The sequence below is a fragment of the Leptinotarsa decemlineata genome, unplaced genomic scaffold, assembly GCF_025532065.1.
Source record: "Leptinotarsa decemlineata unplaced genomic scaffold, Ldec_3_MD MMD2_tig00026307_RagTag_RagTag, whole genome shotgun sequence".
NCBI lineage: Eukaryota > Metazoa > Arthropoda > Insecta > Coleoptera > Chrysomelidae > Leptinotarsa > Leptinotarsa decemlineata.
This window is the reverse complement of record NW_027412681.1, coordinates 7,246,544-7,264,083: the sequence shown is the minus strand read 5'-3', so window position 1 is coordinate 7,264,083 and position 17,540 is coordinate 7,246,544. Positions and strand designations below refer to the sequence as shown.

The window sequence follows — 17,540 nt, the reverse complement described above, 5'->3', positions numbered from 1 at the left end:
TGGTAAATGTAGACGGGTTAGATTTTTTTACAGAGATTCAAAATAAAACACTAAAAATGTGTGAAACGATTTATTATAAAAGAAATCAATTACTGAATATTAAATACTATACAAAAATATTATGCAATAATATAATGTATAATTATTAAACCAAGTATGTTTCTATTGAACATCTCAAGAATAAATCCATCAAACTTCAAATAAACATAGAAACAAAAATTAAAAAGAAATTTTTGACAGTTTCATCTCATTTTCCACGAGTCAGTATGGTGAAAACAGTCAAAATGTTAACATACAACCAAGGTGTTCATGAATTAGGGACAAGAGTAAGACATATTGCTCATGTTTGTTTTTTGCAAATTTGTTTATAGGACATTCCTGAAGACAGCATTCACATTCTTGACTATTTGATGAAGAACCGAAGAAAAAAAATGATCATAAACGTCAGAATTAAAAAATTGATGGATGTAGCAGGTCTTCTGTGAATCTGGGCGATCGTTTCTTTATGAACTCTTTCGCCTGCCTCATTCCTGGAAGCTTATTCCAGCTCGCACAAGTTTCGACTTCTGAGGTTTGTCATTCGTAGGGGTGCGACAGCCGGTTAACGGAAAAACAGTTTTTAAACAGTACATTGATGGATGTAGCCATTATTCGGTGGTAGGAAATCATAATGAAGAAAAGATAAATGAAACTTTCTATGTTTTTTTTACCACTGGTAAAAACATGAAAAGTCTGATTCTAAAAAATCATCTTACAAGTTGTAAAATATATCAAAGCTTCAACTTTTGAAACAATCCTGGTAACTGCACTATTGCCATCGTCAAGTCATTCAACGTTGTCCCATGACAGCTATTTCCAGTTTCTGCTCTATACAATTGGTGGCAACACCGTATGTTGCCAATTCACCTATTTTCATAGGATCAAAAATACAAACATACAATACAAATACAATACTAAATGAATTCGGTTGATTATTCCAGAAAAAATCGTAAAATAAATCGTTACACGATTGTGAAAACCCGAAAGCAATCGAATATTTGCAGGCAGAGTATTTCCTATTTGTGTTTTGCATTGTTTTGATGCAGTCGGTAACCAGGCGGTTCAACGCGGGTGCTTTGTTCACTCTCTCGAATTGACTGCCGTGTTGGTCGGCGGTTCAAGCCCCAATTTTACCGATCGATTTTCACTTGCTAGCGTCCAACCCGTGTTAGGGATCACACGTTAAAAGGTAAGACCTCGTTAATCCTTAGCTCGCACAAGGTTCGACTTCTTAGGGTTGTCGTTTGTAGGGGTGCGACAGCTGGTTAACGGAAAAATAGATTTTAAAACAGATTTTTTTTGAACAGCCTCTCATGTTAGTTTACACTGCTCAACAAATTCGGATTCAGAACGCTTCCTCTTTCCAAAAGGTTTAGCGTTATTAAATCGTGTTAATAATGTATGATGAATTGATGTTTCCAAGAAATTAACGTGGGTTCTAACATTGGTTGTTAAAAACCCTCCTTCAAGATGCCATGTGAACGGGGTCATTGGAAAAATTGAAAATATAGTGCTAAATACACAACCAATTCTCATTAAGTGTTATGAACTGATATTTATGTCTTGAAATATAACATTCCATAACTTTTCTCAAAATAGAAAAATGTATTTTGACAGATTCTTCTTGACTGGGTCGTGTCATGTTAATTATGAAATAATCACCAATATGTATACTTATAAAGCATTCTAAGCAAATCCATATGGTTCATTATTATATGTGAATGTCTTGTATACATGAAATAAACATTTTGATGAACAAACAAGAATATTTACAGCAATAAATCTCAATACTCATACTGACCATACTCAACAGAACAGGTATAAAATCTGAAAATTCAGAAAATCATTTGTTTTAGGTCCACTATTATTTATATACAAGCCATATACTTGTTCCATGAATGAGATAAATTTTAGGTCCGATCCAGATGATACTCAATATATAGATTGTTATACCAAAATGTATCAAACATTAGACATCTCTAAGATCTTGAATTAGTAAGTTAATATACACTGATAAAACTCTCAGTGGTAGCTTCCATAAAAATTCAGAATGTATGTTTTCAATTCGAAACTTGATTCGCATTTAATTCAGAAATATTACTCACAAAATAATATTTGTACAGATTACTGAAAATTTTATCAGGCAAATCCTTGATATTGTTAACGTTTCAAATATAGAGACCCCATAATATAGACTTTTTATTCTTAACTTGTGATGCACTGTTTTGTTTTTCCCAACACCAAGTCGTTATTTTAACACCTCGACACTTGTTTCAATCACCAAGTGATCATCTTCAAGAGGAAGATTAAAGTTTAATAGGAAGATTAAAGAACGGTTTGGTGTTATATGATTATGAAATATCTGTAAAGAAATGGTTAACTACTCTGGCTCCTAGACATAAATATGATTCATATAATATTTACATATTATGAACTCAAACGTGTAGATTTTGTGAAACAACTTTCAGAACAACCACCTATTCTTCCTGTTTGAGCAAAATTTTTCATAAGATCTAGATTTTGTGAAGATTTCTGTCAGAAACAGTTTCCTTCAAATTTTATAATTCTTCAATAATGATTATATTGATAATTATAATAATTCTTCGATCTTATTCAAACAAAATGTTCAAAATCTGAATCGCCAACAAAATATTCATCAGGTTGAAAAATAGTTGACCTGTTTTCGATTTTCAGAATTGTAATACTCGGAATTGAAAGGGGTATTTTTTCAAGAGGTTGTCTCATTTTTTGTATAAAGATGAAGTAGGAAGCCAAAATCTTCATTGCCCAAAAATGCAATACTCTATAATGAAATTGAGCACCGAAATGGTGATATACAGACTTTTAATTCACAAACTTCTCAATGTCGGTACAACAAGTGTACAACACCGAGATGTCTTGAGGACTGTTCAATGTTCTCTACATACTGAATGTAAAACTATATTTCCTTTTCAGATTTTGGGGATATTTTTTGATTACACCATTTGAGTGAGAAATATATCTATTGATGATCTTGAATAATGAAATATTGGTGTCAATTTTTTTGAGTACATTACCGCACAAAAATGATTCATACTTTCAATTTAAACTGGTACCTTCAACATTTTTCATGTCTTCAGAAAAACTTACCAATACCGTCTTTGTTTAGAATGGGGTCAATTGATGCCTAGTTCCATATCATACTTTTAGGTTGAAAACAAGGTTCCTTCAGCCCTCTCCTTATTCCCAAATTTCTGTTATCCATTTCGGTTGCCATCAAATCTGACAAAAGCAGATATAAATCATGTAAAAACCATGCAAGAGTGACAATAAAAATTCCAAAGTCCAGAATTCACAACTGATTTGTATATTGGAGAAACCAAATACTCAAAAATAAATTATAACGATTATTTCTGTCACTGCATAAAAACGATAAAAAAAGTTCAATAAGACTGGGTAGCTTTTATAGTTTCATGATTGAATGCACTAGACCTGCTTTACCGTTTAAAATGAACATAAATCGGCTATATGTCACTTGTATATAAAGTTCACTCGATCAAAATGCCAACAGTCCATAGTTTTCAAAATTTTGCTCAACACATTCAGTGTACTTGGTCGGAAATGTGCCACGGTGGTCCTATAGCAAGTGCGCACAGCCCTCTTTGGGGCCCGTGGCAACAAAAGAAGATTAAATTCAACAGTATAGGCTGAACGCTGGTTTGAGTTGAAAGTACCTTCATTAGGTGTAGGTTAGATAAGTACTGGAGATTTTGGTACCACTTCGGGTTTTGGTGTTTGTGCCAGTTTAAGATGGCAGATACTGACCAGGGACCCTCAGCTGCTTCTGGGGTGGAACACTTTTTAAAATTCGCAGTCCAAGTGCTAAGCAAACGCTTTCGTATACAATAATTTGAGATGAAATTTTGTTGATCTAAATTCTTAGGATTCTATGTAACTGTTATACTCTCACAACATTTTCTCAACTAAATTTCGAAAATTACTTATTTGCACACATTTCAAATGATTAAACTTGGTTCAATCGGATCATAATCTTTGATAATTTGATCATCCCCGGTAATTTGACTAAACCTATTTGAAATTTAGTAAAATCCCCAAGTTTAAATATCAGTTGTATTATTTCCAAATCTACCGGCGAATCTCATGGAGTACAATATTTTATGATATCTTAACGTAATAACTAACCATAAATACAGGCATAACAATACTGAACAAAAAGAATTTCATTGCAAACAGTTTTCATCTCCCCAAAGAAGAAGTCTATGCATATGTTTCAATATGGTATATGAAATTTTTTAATTTGACCATTTCGTTAATTTTTCCTTAACTCTACGAACTGCCCCAAATAGTGAGGTGAAAAAAAATATTGAAAATTGTAATTCAACTTTCAAAACTCTTTCATTTTGTATGAGAATTACCCACACCTAAGCTATTTTTAGTGGCTCATCTGTAAGTTTACAATTTTTTTTTCAATATAGAGAAGTTGGAGATCTCTAAAATGACAACGAACAAGTTCTGATTACGAGCTATTTCACCGAAGTCAAATATAAAAATATTGTCAGGCCGTGGCCTACGCCTCTGGCAAAGAACCGACAAAATATCGTGGCATCAGATCTCGGAGCGTCTGTCTGTTTCTGAGAAGTGAACACCAGAAGACTAGAATTCCTTTAGTCCAAGTTATTTTTAGTGGCTAATCTGTAAGTTTGCAATTTTTTAACAATATCGAGAAGTTGGAGATCTCTAGAATGACAACGAACAAGCTCTGGTTACGAGCTATTTCACTGAAGTCAAATATAAATATATTGTCAGGCCGTTGCCTACGCCACTGGCAAAGAACCGACAAAATATCGTGGCATCATGTCTTGGAGCGTCTATCTGATTTTGAGAAGTGATCCCCAGAAGACTAAAATTCCTTTCGTCCAAAAGTTATTTTTAGTGGCTCATCTGTAAGTTTGCAATTTTTTAACAATATCGAGAAGTTTGAGATGTCTAGAATGACAACGAACGTTACGAGATATTTCTCTGAAGTCAAACATAAAAATCTTGTCAAAAATATTGTCACTCCGTGGCCTACGCCACTGGAATAGAACCGACAAAACATCGTGTCACTCACATCAGGGAGCGTCTATCAGATTCTGAGAAGTGAACACCAGAAGATTGGAGAATGTTCGAATGTGGTACGAGTTTTGAATTAAAACTCGTATCAGATCAGAGTGAAGAAAGTGACAGTGAAGTGAATGAAATAATTACAAAGAGTAACTGAAGTAAAGTATACAGTTCATTGTTATCAAATGAGCGTACTACTGTTCATATATTTGAGAATCCACACATAGACGTAACATTGGTACTGGCGGATAGTTAGTTAGTTACAATATGTTTAATTATCATTTACATCAAAATTAACAACCAATAGTAAAATCAACATTCACTTCACATACAAAACTGTATTTTAGAATCTCCAAAATAATTTTCAATAAAACATTATCACTAGACATGATAATAATTACACAATTTTATCAAAAATTCAATTTGTAAACGCCTTTCGTTCCTGGGTAGAACTGAATCTTTGTGAAAATATTATCATTAACAGTATTATTAATTTCCACAAAGTATGTTATTAAGCAAATAACTATCAATATTTTCAGCATTAAATGAGGATATAAAACTAAAGTAAAAAATGTGCTAACCTGAAATTAATTGATGAAGGGAACATCTAGACGCTTTCAAACTATAAATAAAAGTTGACCATCAGCATCTGAAACAAGTAATCAGAAAGTGGGATTACTTGTTTGAATTTTTCAAAATACCACAAGTCAAAACAGCACGAAATAGTCAAAGTACAAGCAGATAATATTAATGGCTTAATGGTAATAAACTGCATAAAAAATATAGAATATCCAAGGTGCAATGAAAAATTCAATAGAATCACTAATATAAATAAATCAGGGTGCCTTTCTATATTCAGATCAGTTAGGAATTTGGTAAACAACAAACATATGACCAATACGAAACAATTAAAATATAGAAATATCAAAATATAGTCAAACATACCAGAAATATACACAATAATACAAATCAGTGCATGATATAGAATCTAATTAGTTGACGAGATTTCTACCTCCCCTCCCTTCTAAATATTTTTTGATTATATAATTCCCAAATTCGGAACATGTCCAGTATACAATAAACATTGGGGGTCCCAAAATAGAACCTTTCAAAACTCCATTCTAATCCTCAGTTCAATTTGTAATTTCTAATTTGCGGATTATGAATTTCCTTATAGTTATAGTGTAATTCAATGACAATTGAGTATTTTAGAGTCACAATACTGATATTGAATACAGTGAAATTTTGGTCAAACGAAAAATATATTATTTTCAATTTTGGAACTTCAAGAATAAAGGAGGGGAATCTCAACGTCAACTGTTCTTGATAAAAGAACTATCCTATAATAAATCAATATCTGCTGTAATCCAAAAACGAAATAAATGGTGAAATAATCATTTAAGAACATATTAAGCCAATAATACTCAAAATGAAAATGAAATAGAGAAAAATAGTACCTTACCTATGTAACAGTTTCAATATAGAAAACAATTCAGAGAAAATAGCACACACAATTTGGTCCAGCTAAATGATATCAATTGTAGGTTCGAATACTCACACTATTCAATAACAAAATTGCATTTCAATGTAGAGCAGGTAAATAAATTCACAAGTTCAAACCGTGTTTCAAGTTTTCATGTAAGAGGCGGTTCATTATAAAGCACATCTTTATAAATGAGGAAGTCAAATTTGATGAACAAGCAATATAACCAGTTTCATGTATGGAGTTCCAGTTCACACGATGCTAAGACCCTTCAAAAATCTTATATTTCTTTCCAGAATGAAAAGTGGAACAAGCATCGTTCCAAAACATCAGAACTGCAACACTATTCTCGTCGCGTGTCTTCTTTCCTGAACAACTTGGTTGATCGCGCCAAGAAGAGTGTTGCAGTTCTGGTGTTTGGAAACAGTGCTTCTTTTGAAAGTGTTGCAGTCCCAGGGTTTTGGATCTCTTTCCTGGTTTTTGTTCTGCTATTCTATTTCTTCCCAATAGAATGCGTCCACATATCTATTTCCATTAGTTACTTCTTGCAGAATATCCAACAAATAAAATATATTCACTAGAACCGGAGACCCCACAAGTTTATAAGCTATGCCTTGTTTGCAATCACATATATTCTCTTAGCTCCTGAAGGTGTCTAAGGATAGACAATAGGGAAGCCAATCCAGGTCTCGTCAAAGTGAAAAAAATTCATATGATACATTATCGATACTAAATTATGACTTCATATTCAAAATGTTGTTCTCCTCACACTTTCAAAGGATATTTTACACAAAATATATCAGTTATCACAACATTCTTCAAAAACATTTTCATCATCTGAATAGGCTGCTCTTTGGCTAATAATAATGTCATATACGTATAATTTACAATCCTTAATTGAAAAAAAAAAACAATACAACAGAGCACCCGCAGATTATACTCCTCTGATACTTTCAGCCACTATAAACACAACGTTATCAAGAAACTCAAATTTTAACGCGGGACCTTATTAGTTAAATCAGAATGAGATTTTTGTTATGAAAGTTAAACTTGTAAGTTGTATACCATCTAGACCAGGATAAACCCCCCACGGTCCCTAGAAAACAATTTGGGGGGTGAATAACATAAATTTGATATAATTTTTGTTTTTTTAAATATACATGTGTAAAACCCAACATCATGCATGGTCAGAAATTGAATCCTGTCATTTGATGGGAGGTTATATTTTTGTTTATATATATTTTCTTTGTATTTTGTTTCCTATCAATGAAAGCAAGTATTATTATTATAATTTTTATCCAAAGTTGAATTTTGATAAATTATTAAATAGTACTATCGTTGAATGACCGTTTGATATTTACCCATAAATAACATTCATCATTATTAATGTTCTTCAAACCTCATGGTTGAATTCCTTTATGGTCCCACCCACTAGATGTGCGTTCATTAGCAGACTATGAGAACGAGAGATAGAGAATTCTCAAGTCTCTTCCTAGATTTGACAAGATGTACTTCATTATTCAATTAATTAATCCTTATTTAATGTTTTATTAAAATCTGTTAACCAATATAAAAAATTAAACGTAGATGAGAATTCAAAAATTAAAGACTAAATGTTGGTTATAGAAAACTGAAACAGTTATTATTTTCATCAGATTATGGAAGATGAATGTTTCTATAAAAGTCAATAAAGAAGTGTCATTCGACACTTGCAGACATAATTGAATTGAAGCATTTCAGTTGTAGATTAGATAAAACTGAAATGGCCATTTTTGTTTGTAATACTCTTATTTGCATTTGTAGAAGTTAACTTAAATGCCGCCAATGTCTATTTTATTTGTAACTTTCAAGTGAATATCTAGTCTTACTAGATTATCATTTCTCTCAACAATTATCAACATTTAAAAACAATGGAGCGACAACCTTGAAAAGTATTTATCATTTGTACTATCATAACAAATTATCATGTGAAATTAAAAAATGTATAAAATAATTTTTATATGAATAAACAAGTGTGAATTACCAATCTCATATCTTCTACAACTTGTTACCTTGCAAATATATATGGATATGCTTTCTGTAAAGACTGAGAATATAAATGCACCAAAAGCCACCAATAGGCAAATATCATACTTTACAATAAATATAGAGTATATATGTACGATACAAATTCAATGTATGTGTAAATAAATCATCAATCAATAAATTCACAATACAAATTCAATGTATGTGTAAATAAATCACCAATCAATAAATTCACAACTATTCTTTAAAATTTCACGAAATATAATTTTCTTAATGTAGAAGTAGTACATCTGCAATCATGAGGTCGACAACGCAGACATTTTGGGAAATACTCACCTGCTTTGGAGGAGGATCTGCAAACAAAAATAACAAAACACGGCAGGATTATAGGTTATGTTTAATGTTTATACACTGTGGCAGCTTACAGCTGCAGTACAAAGTAAATTACAATATAAAGTGAGATGGACCCGTATTGCGGGAAATCAACCTTTCCTTAACCCAGGTGCGATTCCAATACACAAAGTTTGCTCATTACTATATCTAAAAAAACTACACCTTATCACCAGATCCTTGGGAACATACGCAATGGTGGTCATGTGACACGATTCGGAGCGAAATGTGCAATGGAAATTCAGCATTCATTAGTTTTAAAATATTGGTTGTATTCAGAAAATAATTTTAAATGTATTTAACCAATTTTGAATGTACTTTCGAGATAGATTCATCAGAAGTGATATTGAGGATTATTATATTAATGTTACAGGCCGATATCTCAATAAAACTGAAAAGGCAGTTCTATTTCTCACAGGATCTTTTGTAGGAATAATATCACTTTTTTACATGAATTCTACTTGGTTTAATTTGTGGACACTGTAGTTTCTTCAGTGATATATCTCATATCAGATATATTCAATTAACACTACTGTGAGATGGATTTTCATCAAGTATCGGTCAATTCCATCACATATCTGAATTGATATTCTAGCTACAGAATAAAAGGTTGGTCTCATATCTAAAATAGAGCTTTTGATTGGGGCTTAGAGCCTGAATTGAGAGAAATATTTCAAAAATATATGCATGAATCAATAAACAAATAGCAATTTTTTTTAATTCAATGTAGAATTCAAACGACACCCAAACAGGTTCTCAAGATATAGTCCTTCTTCTCATAAACTTCAAATGATAACCTTTTAAAAAAAATCTAAAAGGAGCCAGAACAATTCTATTGTTACTTTTTCTGCTTCCAAATAAATTTCAACACTTCGTGAACAAACTTTGTACCTACCCTTGAATAATAGTCCTTCCATTGAAAACTTACCGCAAAACACATCAAAGACATATTTTTTCAAGGATAGTCTTGGTCACTCACCGGAATAGAAATGTATTAAACAAAAATATACAAATCAAATGCAATTCGATAATGATCTTACCAAATTAAAGATCCAATCTCCCAGTCCAAGGGTCCCTACAAATAATCTAACACACTTTTCTCTTTTTATCTATAGCCTAAAAAATCATTTGGAAAATGGATGCGTAGAAAACTCAAAATAAATGAAAAAATTAAACAATCCAGATTCATATAATTGTGATATTGTAACCAAAATCAAAAACAAAACTACACTGCATGGGACAAGTAATATATAGTGAATATTGAAATTGAAATTTTGTTTCATTGGAACCACATTCCAATTTGTATGTCAATGATGATATATTTAAAGAAAACCAAACTTATTTCTATTATATGCTATGTGTTTAAAATTCAAATCACTGCTGTTGTTTTCTCTATAGGCTGGACAAAATGGCTGTATAAATACGTTCTCTTATTACTAGAACAGATGCTGTTTAAAATATTTTCTTAATGAATAAGAAAATATTCTCCAGAAGCTCCTAGTTGAGAATTTCGGCCCACCTTTAAAATCTGTAAATATATAAATCTGATATCGCTGCATCAATCACCATCTGGAAAAAATTAGTGTTCTGATCACACACATTCATAATTTCTGAAAATTTCACATAATTTTGGAAAACTGTTAACAATTTGCTGAAATGTATGTTCCTTTAAGCACATACACTATTAAAATTTTTTTATTGGGGTATTCTGAAAGCAGAAGACCAATCTAATTAAGATGATTTAATAGCAGTCACAGTATTAACTAAAGGGTAGTTTTTTGTGTAGAACACTTTTTTAAACTTATATGATTAGAAAATTCTCGAGAATATTAATTTAATCTTGTAGCTGTAGAAAAATTTTGAGATTGTTAAGAAATGGTACGTTAAAAGTTGAGATCTCATTAGTCATTAGTTAAATGTTTTGAAGGTTGTCAATTGATTTATATATTGATTTCATAATACAAGTTTGAAATAATTGTGGATATCTACCAGAATTAAAAATAATAATTATCAAATATGGTAAAGGTTTCGATATAATTTTGTTGAGGAGTACTTCTGATGTTATTCAATGAATACAAAGGTATTTTTAAAACTTCAATGCTGTGCATTCATTATTCTTGTTCTGACGGACTGGACCAATATTTTTTGAGGAACATTTCATTTACTTTTTGAAGAGACCTTGTATATACTTTTCATGACATACTGCAAAATAGTGCAACACTGTCAAAAAAAATATTATTTGGAAAATAGGTTTTTTGATCGACTGAATACAAAATGTGAGCAGATTTCATAAAACTTTTTTTATAGACTTCAAGGCTTCACTGTCAAAATAAATGCAACGTTATTTCCTACAGAAGAAGTCTTTTGACTGCAATTCAAAAAAGTTTTTTCTGATTATAAAAAATGTGATCAGAACACCCTTTGAAACATCGGTACCACATAGAAAATAACTATATTAAAGAGCGGTACGCATTCCTAAAGAGGAATGCTCCTGAAATAGATAAATCAAACCACGAAACCAAATAAGAAAAATTCGATACACAAAAAATATAAATCCACCAATAGCAACAGGCAAAAAATTATTGTTTTCCAAAGTAGATAACCATGTGATAGACGTTCAAAAAAGTATTAAACTTGATCTCTAGAAAATACTTACATTTCATTATGTTTAATTGTCCTGCGAGTTCGGAGGACCTCCTGCCTGGCCACCACCATATCCGTAAGATGGGAATCCATAACCTCCTTGCGGTACACCTCCCGGAACAGGCGCTGCCTGTGGTTGACCACCATAGTAACCTAAAAGTCAATCAAGACCACTTATTGAAAAACTCCTTGTCTCAACATCAAATATAAAGTATTCATTCGCATTCAAAAGATTCAATATCATTCAAAATTTTCATTAAGACACTATAAAGAAATAACAGAATTATTAAAATATCTCTCTCAAATACTGTAAGTTATAACTTTCAAATGTAGCATTCTAATTAGTGGCAAATAACATTACACTACATACTTCATTTCTGCACATATTCGATATTATTTAGCACATTTATTTTCATCTGTAGTATCATTACTTTAATAATTGATTTGATCACTATTCAGAAAAAAACAGAATTGTCCTCCAATAATCAAAATGATGTGCAACTGCTCAACTTTTCTTCTAATACTCTTCTAATATTATTTCCAGATATTTACACTCTTTCAACTGTTCAATTTCTTTGTTACTTACCGCTAGCTGGAGGTTGATAACTACCATAAGCTGGTTGCTGTTGGTAACCAGCTGCCGCCTGTGGACCTCCGGTTGCTGGGGCAACTGGTGCTGCAGCTCCTGGTTGTGGAACACCAGTCTGGAAAGAAAATATTTACAGAATACATATTTTGCAAGTCATTATGCTTTGCAAGTCTTTTGGTGTCAGGTATGGAACTTTCCATCTGCAAGTTGCGAAACTTTTTATTAATATGTCCAATTAATTATGTTCAAATCATAGGCACGAGAAAATACCGTGGGCATCCCACAGGGAAGTGTAACCGGTCCCATACTTTTTATTATTTTCATGAACGATATTTTAGGAATCCTAAATAATGACAGTAAAACTTCTCAAATCACCAATTATGCTGATGATACAAATCTGTTAGTCTCAAGTCATAACTATCCAAACTTAATTATAGAGTCGAGTAACCTCTTAGAAAGAGCAAACCTCTTAGAAGAACAATTTGATTATGAATGTTGAGAAAACAAATGTTATTTCATTTAGAACGACACAGCAAAGAATTGAAACACCAAGTACAATTAATCTGTCAAACAATGAACTTGCAGTTCAGAACTCAACAAAATTTCTTGGTATATATGTTAACGACCACTTGCATCGGTATAAGCATATTACAAATCTGGGAAAAAAATTGAATCAAATATGTTACAGTATCAGAGTTATTAAGCTCATACCTCAATGAAAAATCACTAAAAATTATATATTCTGCGAATTTTGAATCTTCACTTAAATTTGGTATAATATTCTGGGGATGCAGCAGTAATACCTCTGATATATTCCTTATCCAAAAAAGAATTATGATAGTTATTTTCAAACTGAACTTTCGTCAGTCATGTAGGGGAATCAAGACAAATGATATCTTGACAGTATATCCGATCTATATCTATGAGAGTGTGGTATACCTATTTGAAAATAAAAGTAGATTTTTGGAAGCTAGACCAAGTCATAATTATCCTAAGCGCAATATAAATATATCTTTTCCGATTCATAAATTGACAGTGTCAGAGAGGCATCCATCTTATGCGTCTATAAGGTTTTTTAATAAATTACCACAGAGACTTAAAATGTTAGAGAGCCTGAAAAAATTTAAAACGGGTGTCAAAGAGCTTTTGATCAAGTTAGAACCTTATTCACTTCAGGAATATCTAGATAAGTTATAAACCTTTATGCAGAAATTGTGTGACGTTGTTTCATTTTATGTTTGTTGTTTTCTGTATGAAATGTAGAGCATTCTCTGAAATATATTAATATTATTATCATTATTAGCTTGAACCCAACTTCGACCAGGTATTTTTCTGGAGAAAATTTTTTGCCAAAAAAATTATCCTATCAAATTTGTCTATTTCTAGTCATGTGTGTCGAAATAACCAATGAAACCATCATTACACTGATAACTACCCATGGATAGTTTTCACGGGTAGTTATCACTTATGTCATGACATTGCTAAGCAACCAACACAATAAAGTTGTTTGACATTTTAGTAATTCAATTTATTTCGAAAATGTCACTTCCTCGCTTTGGTGATAACTGTGTGTTCAATAAATAATTTTGTTCGAATTGCAAAAAATTTTCTCACCGAATATCCCTCGAACATTGATAAATAACTCATAATTTTATCACAACTTCCTCAAGCACGTTATTTTAGGTAACATCCCTCCGCCTTCGGCGTCGGGATGTTACCAAATAACGTGCTTTCGAAAACTGTGATAAAATTATTTCGTTAGTTATCAATGTCCTTGGGATATCATAGCTGATAATTTTTCTAGTTGAAGTTAGATTAACTATGCAAACTTACATGGCTGAAAGGATTAAGAACAGCCATGTTACTTCCTAGGTAGTTTGAGAGGTATTAACAAAGGCAACCCAGAACACGGGGCTAATAACCATAATCAAAATAGTTCTTACTTTCGATTAATGTCTATCAAATGAGAGATAGGAGTACATGGAAAAAAACCTCTTGCCATCACCTTAGTTTTTCTATATGACTGTACAAAAATGATTACCTTATTTTTCATCTGAGCTTCGATAGCTTCGGCTTCTTTATGCTTGCCAATGCTGCGATAGTATTCTGCCCATTGGGAGCTATAATCGGGATGAGCTCCGGTTACAGGTGTGGGGGCTGCTGGAGCCGGTGCGGGAGCAGCAGCTGGGGGCTGTGTCACTTGAGGGATGGCGGCGGTCGCGGGGTTTGCTGTTTTAGATTTTGCTTGCTGTTCGATCATCTCTGCCTCACGATGCATACCTGCAAAAAAAATATATCATTCAAATTGTTCTAAAGAATCTTTAGGGTATCCTATCATACAAAAAAGAGATTATGAAATATGAAAACAGAAACATCAAAATGGAAAGAAACTTGAAGATTGATATTATAAACTTCAAGAACATGAAGCGAAATAAAAGTTTCAAAATTATATTGAGCTAACAAAATTGAGAAAAATGGAGTAGCTCATATCAGATAAAGATTTCATTTGTAGCACATGTACTTTTCTGAGATGGCTACTTTGTTTATGTGCCTATTATTGTCAGTTGTCATGTAAATTGTTCTCTCCATCAACCCCAAGTAAATATTAGGAATACTAAATGAAACTCAAAAATAGACAATTCTAACATCAGCTGAATATTATTTTTTGATAAATGTAAATCAGACTTCAGAATACTCAAAAATGAAAACACAAATATGAAATAAAATAATTTTTGGTAATTGTTTTATATGCTAAGAGGAGAAATCACCCAAAATTATACAGAGCAGTTGAAACTTTCTATATTTTTTATATTCAAATTTTTATTTTAGTACATATATGTACCTTAAACATGTATATAAATCATCAAGACTTAAAAGATAGTTGTATACAGATCAATAATTGTGGTGAAAAAGTTTTATTTAAATCAGAATACATCTTATTCAGAAATTTTATTCTGTAACATATTTTGATAAATAAAAAATGATAGATTTTTCAGTTCTCGAATTTCAATTGTTTCCCAATTATATTATTTTGAGTAATTAATTAGTTTTAGAAATACATGTATTGAATCTTGTCAAAATTGATGTTTTCCCATTCATGAATAAATATATTTGAACAGAAGAATAAAAAGGAACTTAGGACGACGATAAATAAATATAAACAGATTTTATGCTCACCCAACGATCTGTAATATTCAGCCCACTGTAATGAATAATCAGGTTGTCCCGTACTAGAATTAACTTGCACTGGATTGGGTTGAGCTGGAGGAGCTTCAGTACCTTGAGGTTGACTACCCCACTGCTGCTGTTGCTGGTAACCTCCAGCCGGAACACCCCAACTGCTCTGAGGGTTGTAACCCTGTGGAGCCATACCAGGATAAGCCTATAAACAAACGACTGTGTTGAAACTTGAAAATATTACAAATACTTAAAATTTCGAAAAAGAATGCAGAGTTTCCAGATGTTTAATATAAGGCACTTACAGTAGGCATATTGCTGGACATTTGTGGTCCTCCAGCCGACACAAAATTCAAAGGTAATTGTACTTTGTCACTTATTATACTTTTTGCAGTTTCAATCTGATCGGGGCTACCCTTGATGGTAAACGTTTTTTCACTTGCGTTTGGATTCTGTTGCCTCCTGTCCAACTCGCAATAAGCTCCGGACTGTTGATTGATTTGCTTGATGGTTTCGCCTCCTACAATATTCAATGAACTGTTACCAAGATTCAATGTTTTGTAGAAAAATATTGTTACACAATGATTATAAATTGAATTATATATGTCACACATCGATTTTGTCGGAGACTTCAACACAAGATTTGTTCTTGCTGGGCCGACTTGCCAGCAAGTAATTATTTACTCATGTTACCAATTTTTTCCTTTAATATTTATATTTAATCGATTCAAATACTATTTTGTTTGAGTATACGATAGTCAAAGCATAAGGAAGCACCACTACCCGTCTAAAGATCAACTTTATAAAATTATAAATATTGCCAGTTCCGGGAGTCGCAAGTTAATTTTAGGAAACTTGCTGCTCTTAAGTAAACTGATATCTCAATCAAATTTCAAGTTTTTAATGGACTTTTCTATATCCTTCAGTACAATCGTTTCTTAGACAAATCCGAAATAATTCAAAATTTCGTTACTCACCTCTGCCGATGATCACACCACACTTGCTAGCAGGTACAGTGAAGGAAACCATGTCCTGGTGACCTCCCTGATGACCGCCCCTTCTATCCTCCCACTGATTTCCGCCACCGCCGAAATCACCACCACCACCATTTCGATTTCTGTCGAACCGGTCGCCACCTCCGTGATGACCACCTCGACCACCACCTCGACCGCCACCTCGTCCACCGCGACCGCCACCTCCGTCATTATCTCGCTGAAGGACGCTGTCTATAAGCTCGTCTATTCTTTGCCGGGCCTAAATGAAAATTACATATTTACTCATTCATGACCAAAGTACCAAGAATAATATGAGATCCAGTTGGGCTGCTCCTTTATATATATATATAAATACTTTATTTAGTCAAAGACTTATAATACAGTTCAGTGAGTAACAATTTTGAAAGAAATCAATAAAATCTAAAAATAAAATTGATTTGTATATATATATATATATATATATATATATATATATATATATATATACACACATAAATATACACACATAAATATACACACATAAATATACACACATAAATATACACACATAAATATACACACATAAATATACACACATAAATATACACACGTATATACACACACATACATACAAAATTGCTAATGGGGAATGTTCCTCAATTTGGGTTATTACAGCAAATGCAAGTTTGAACAAAATAAAGTTGAGTTTAACTCATGAGTTTTTCAAATTCACTTCGAAAAGTATTCAAATTGATGTTTAAAATGTTGGGTTTCAATTTTTAAAGGAATTTGTTTTTAATTCACATATTGGCAACAGTGCCTATATCAAGTTGAAATAATTTTTACATACCTAGATATTCTATTTTAAAAAAGGAAAATTATCTTTAAAATCAACAATTAAGGCAAAATATAAATAATAGTTCAATACCATCTCCACAAGCCACATAAACAACAGTTGTTTTGTTATTTATTTATATAGGAGAAGATAGGTTAGGTGCACAAAATGTCATGTCACAGAATGTCTCGGAACATAAGTAAACAGAACAGCACGCCTCTGAAATATGTCATCTTTGTTTGTCTCATACAGGTAACAGATTCATTGTCCTTTATTAGCTAT

The 17,540-nt window shown here is 32.2% G+C and overlaps 1 protein-coding gene across 8 annotated transcripts in view; it reads right to left on the bottom strand.

Annotated features, from left to right (window-relative positions):
* Nucleotides 1–57: 57 nt before the first annotated feature.
* Psi (P-element somatic inhibitor) overlaps nt 58–17,540 on the bottom strand; it is a 37,779-nt gene continuing 20,296 nt past the window's right edge. For 5 of the 8 annotated variants that reach the window (XM_074181289.1, XM_074181292.1, XM_074181293.1 and 2 more), the window contains 7 exons: nt 16,427–16,703; nt 15,755–15,969; nt 15,450–15,654; nt 14,314–14,552; nt 12,270–12,387; nt 11,697–11,836; nt 9,029–10,568 (listed from right to left, as the gene is read on the bottom strand). In XM_074181289.1, coding sequence (XP_074037390.1) covers nt 11,709–11,836; nt 12,270–12,387; nt 14,314–14,552; nt 15,450–15,654; nt 15,755–15,969; nt 16,427–16,703 — 1,182 coding nt within the window. In that variant the 3' untranslated portion in view covers nt 9,029–10,568; nt 11,697–11,708. Of the gene's footprint in view, nt 3,301–5,723; nt 5,792–9,028; nt 10,610–11,696; nt 11,837–12,269; nt 12,388–14,313; nt 14,553–15,449; nt 15,655–15,754; nt 15,970–16,426; nt 16,704–17,540 lie in introns of those variants that run through there. The other 3 variants (XR_012467050.1, XM_074181290.1, XM_074181291.1) reach the window with 3 other exon arrangements.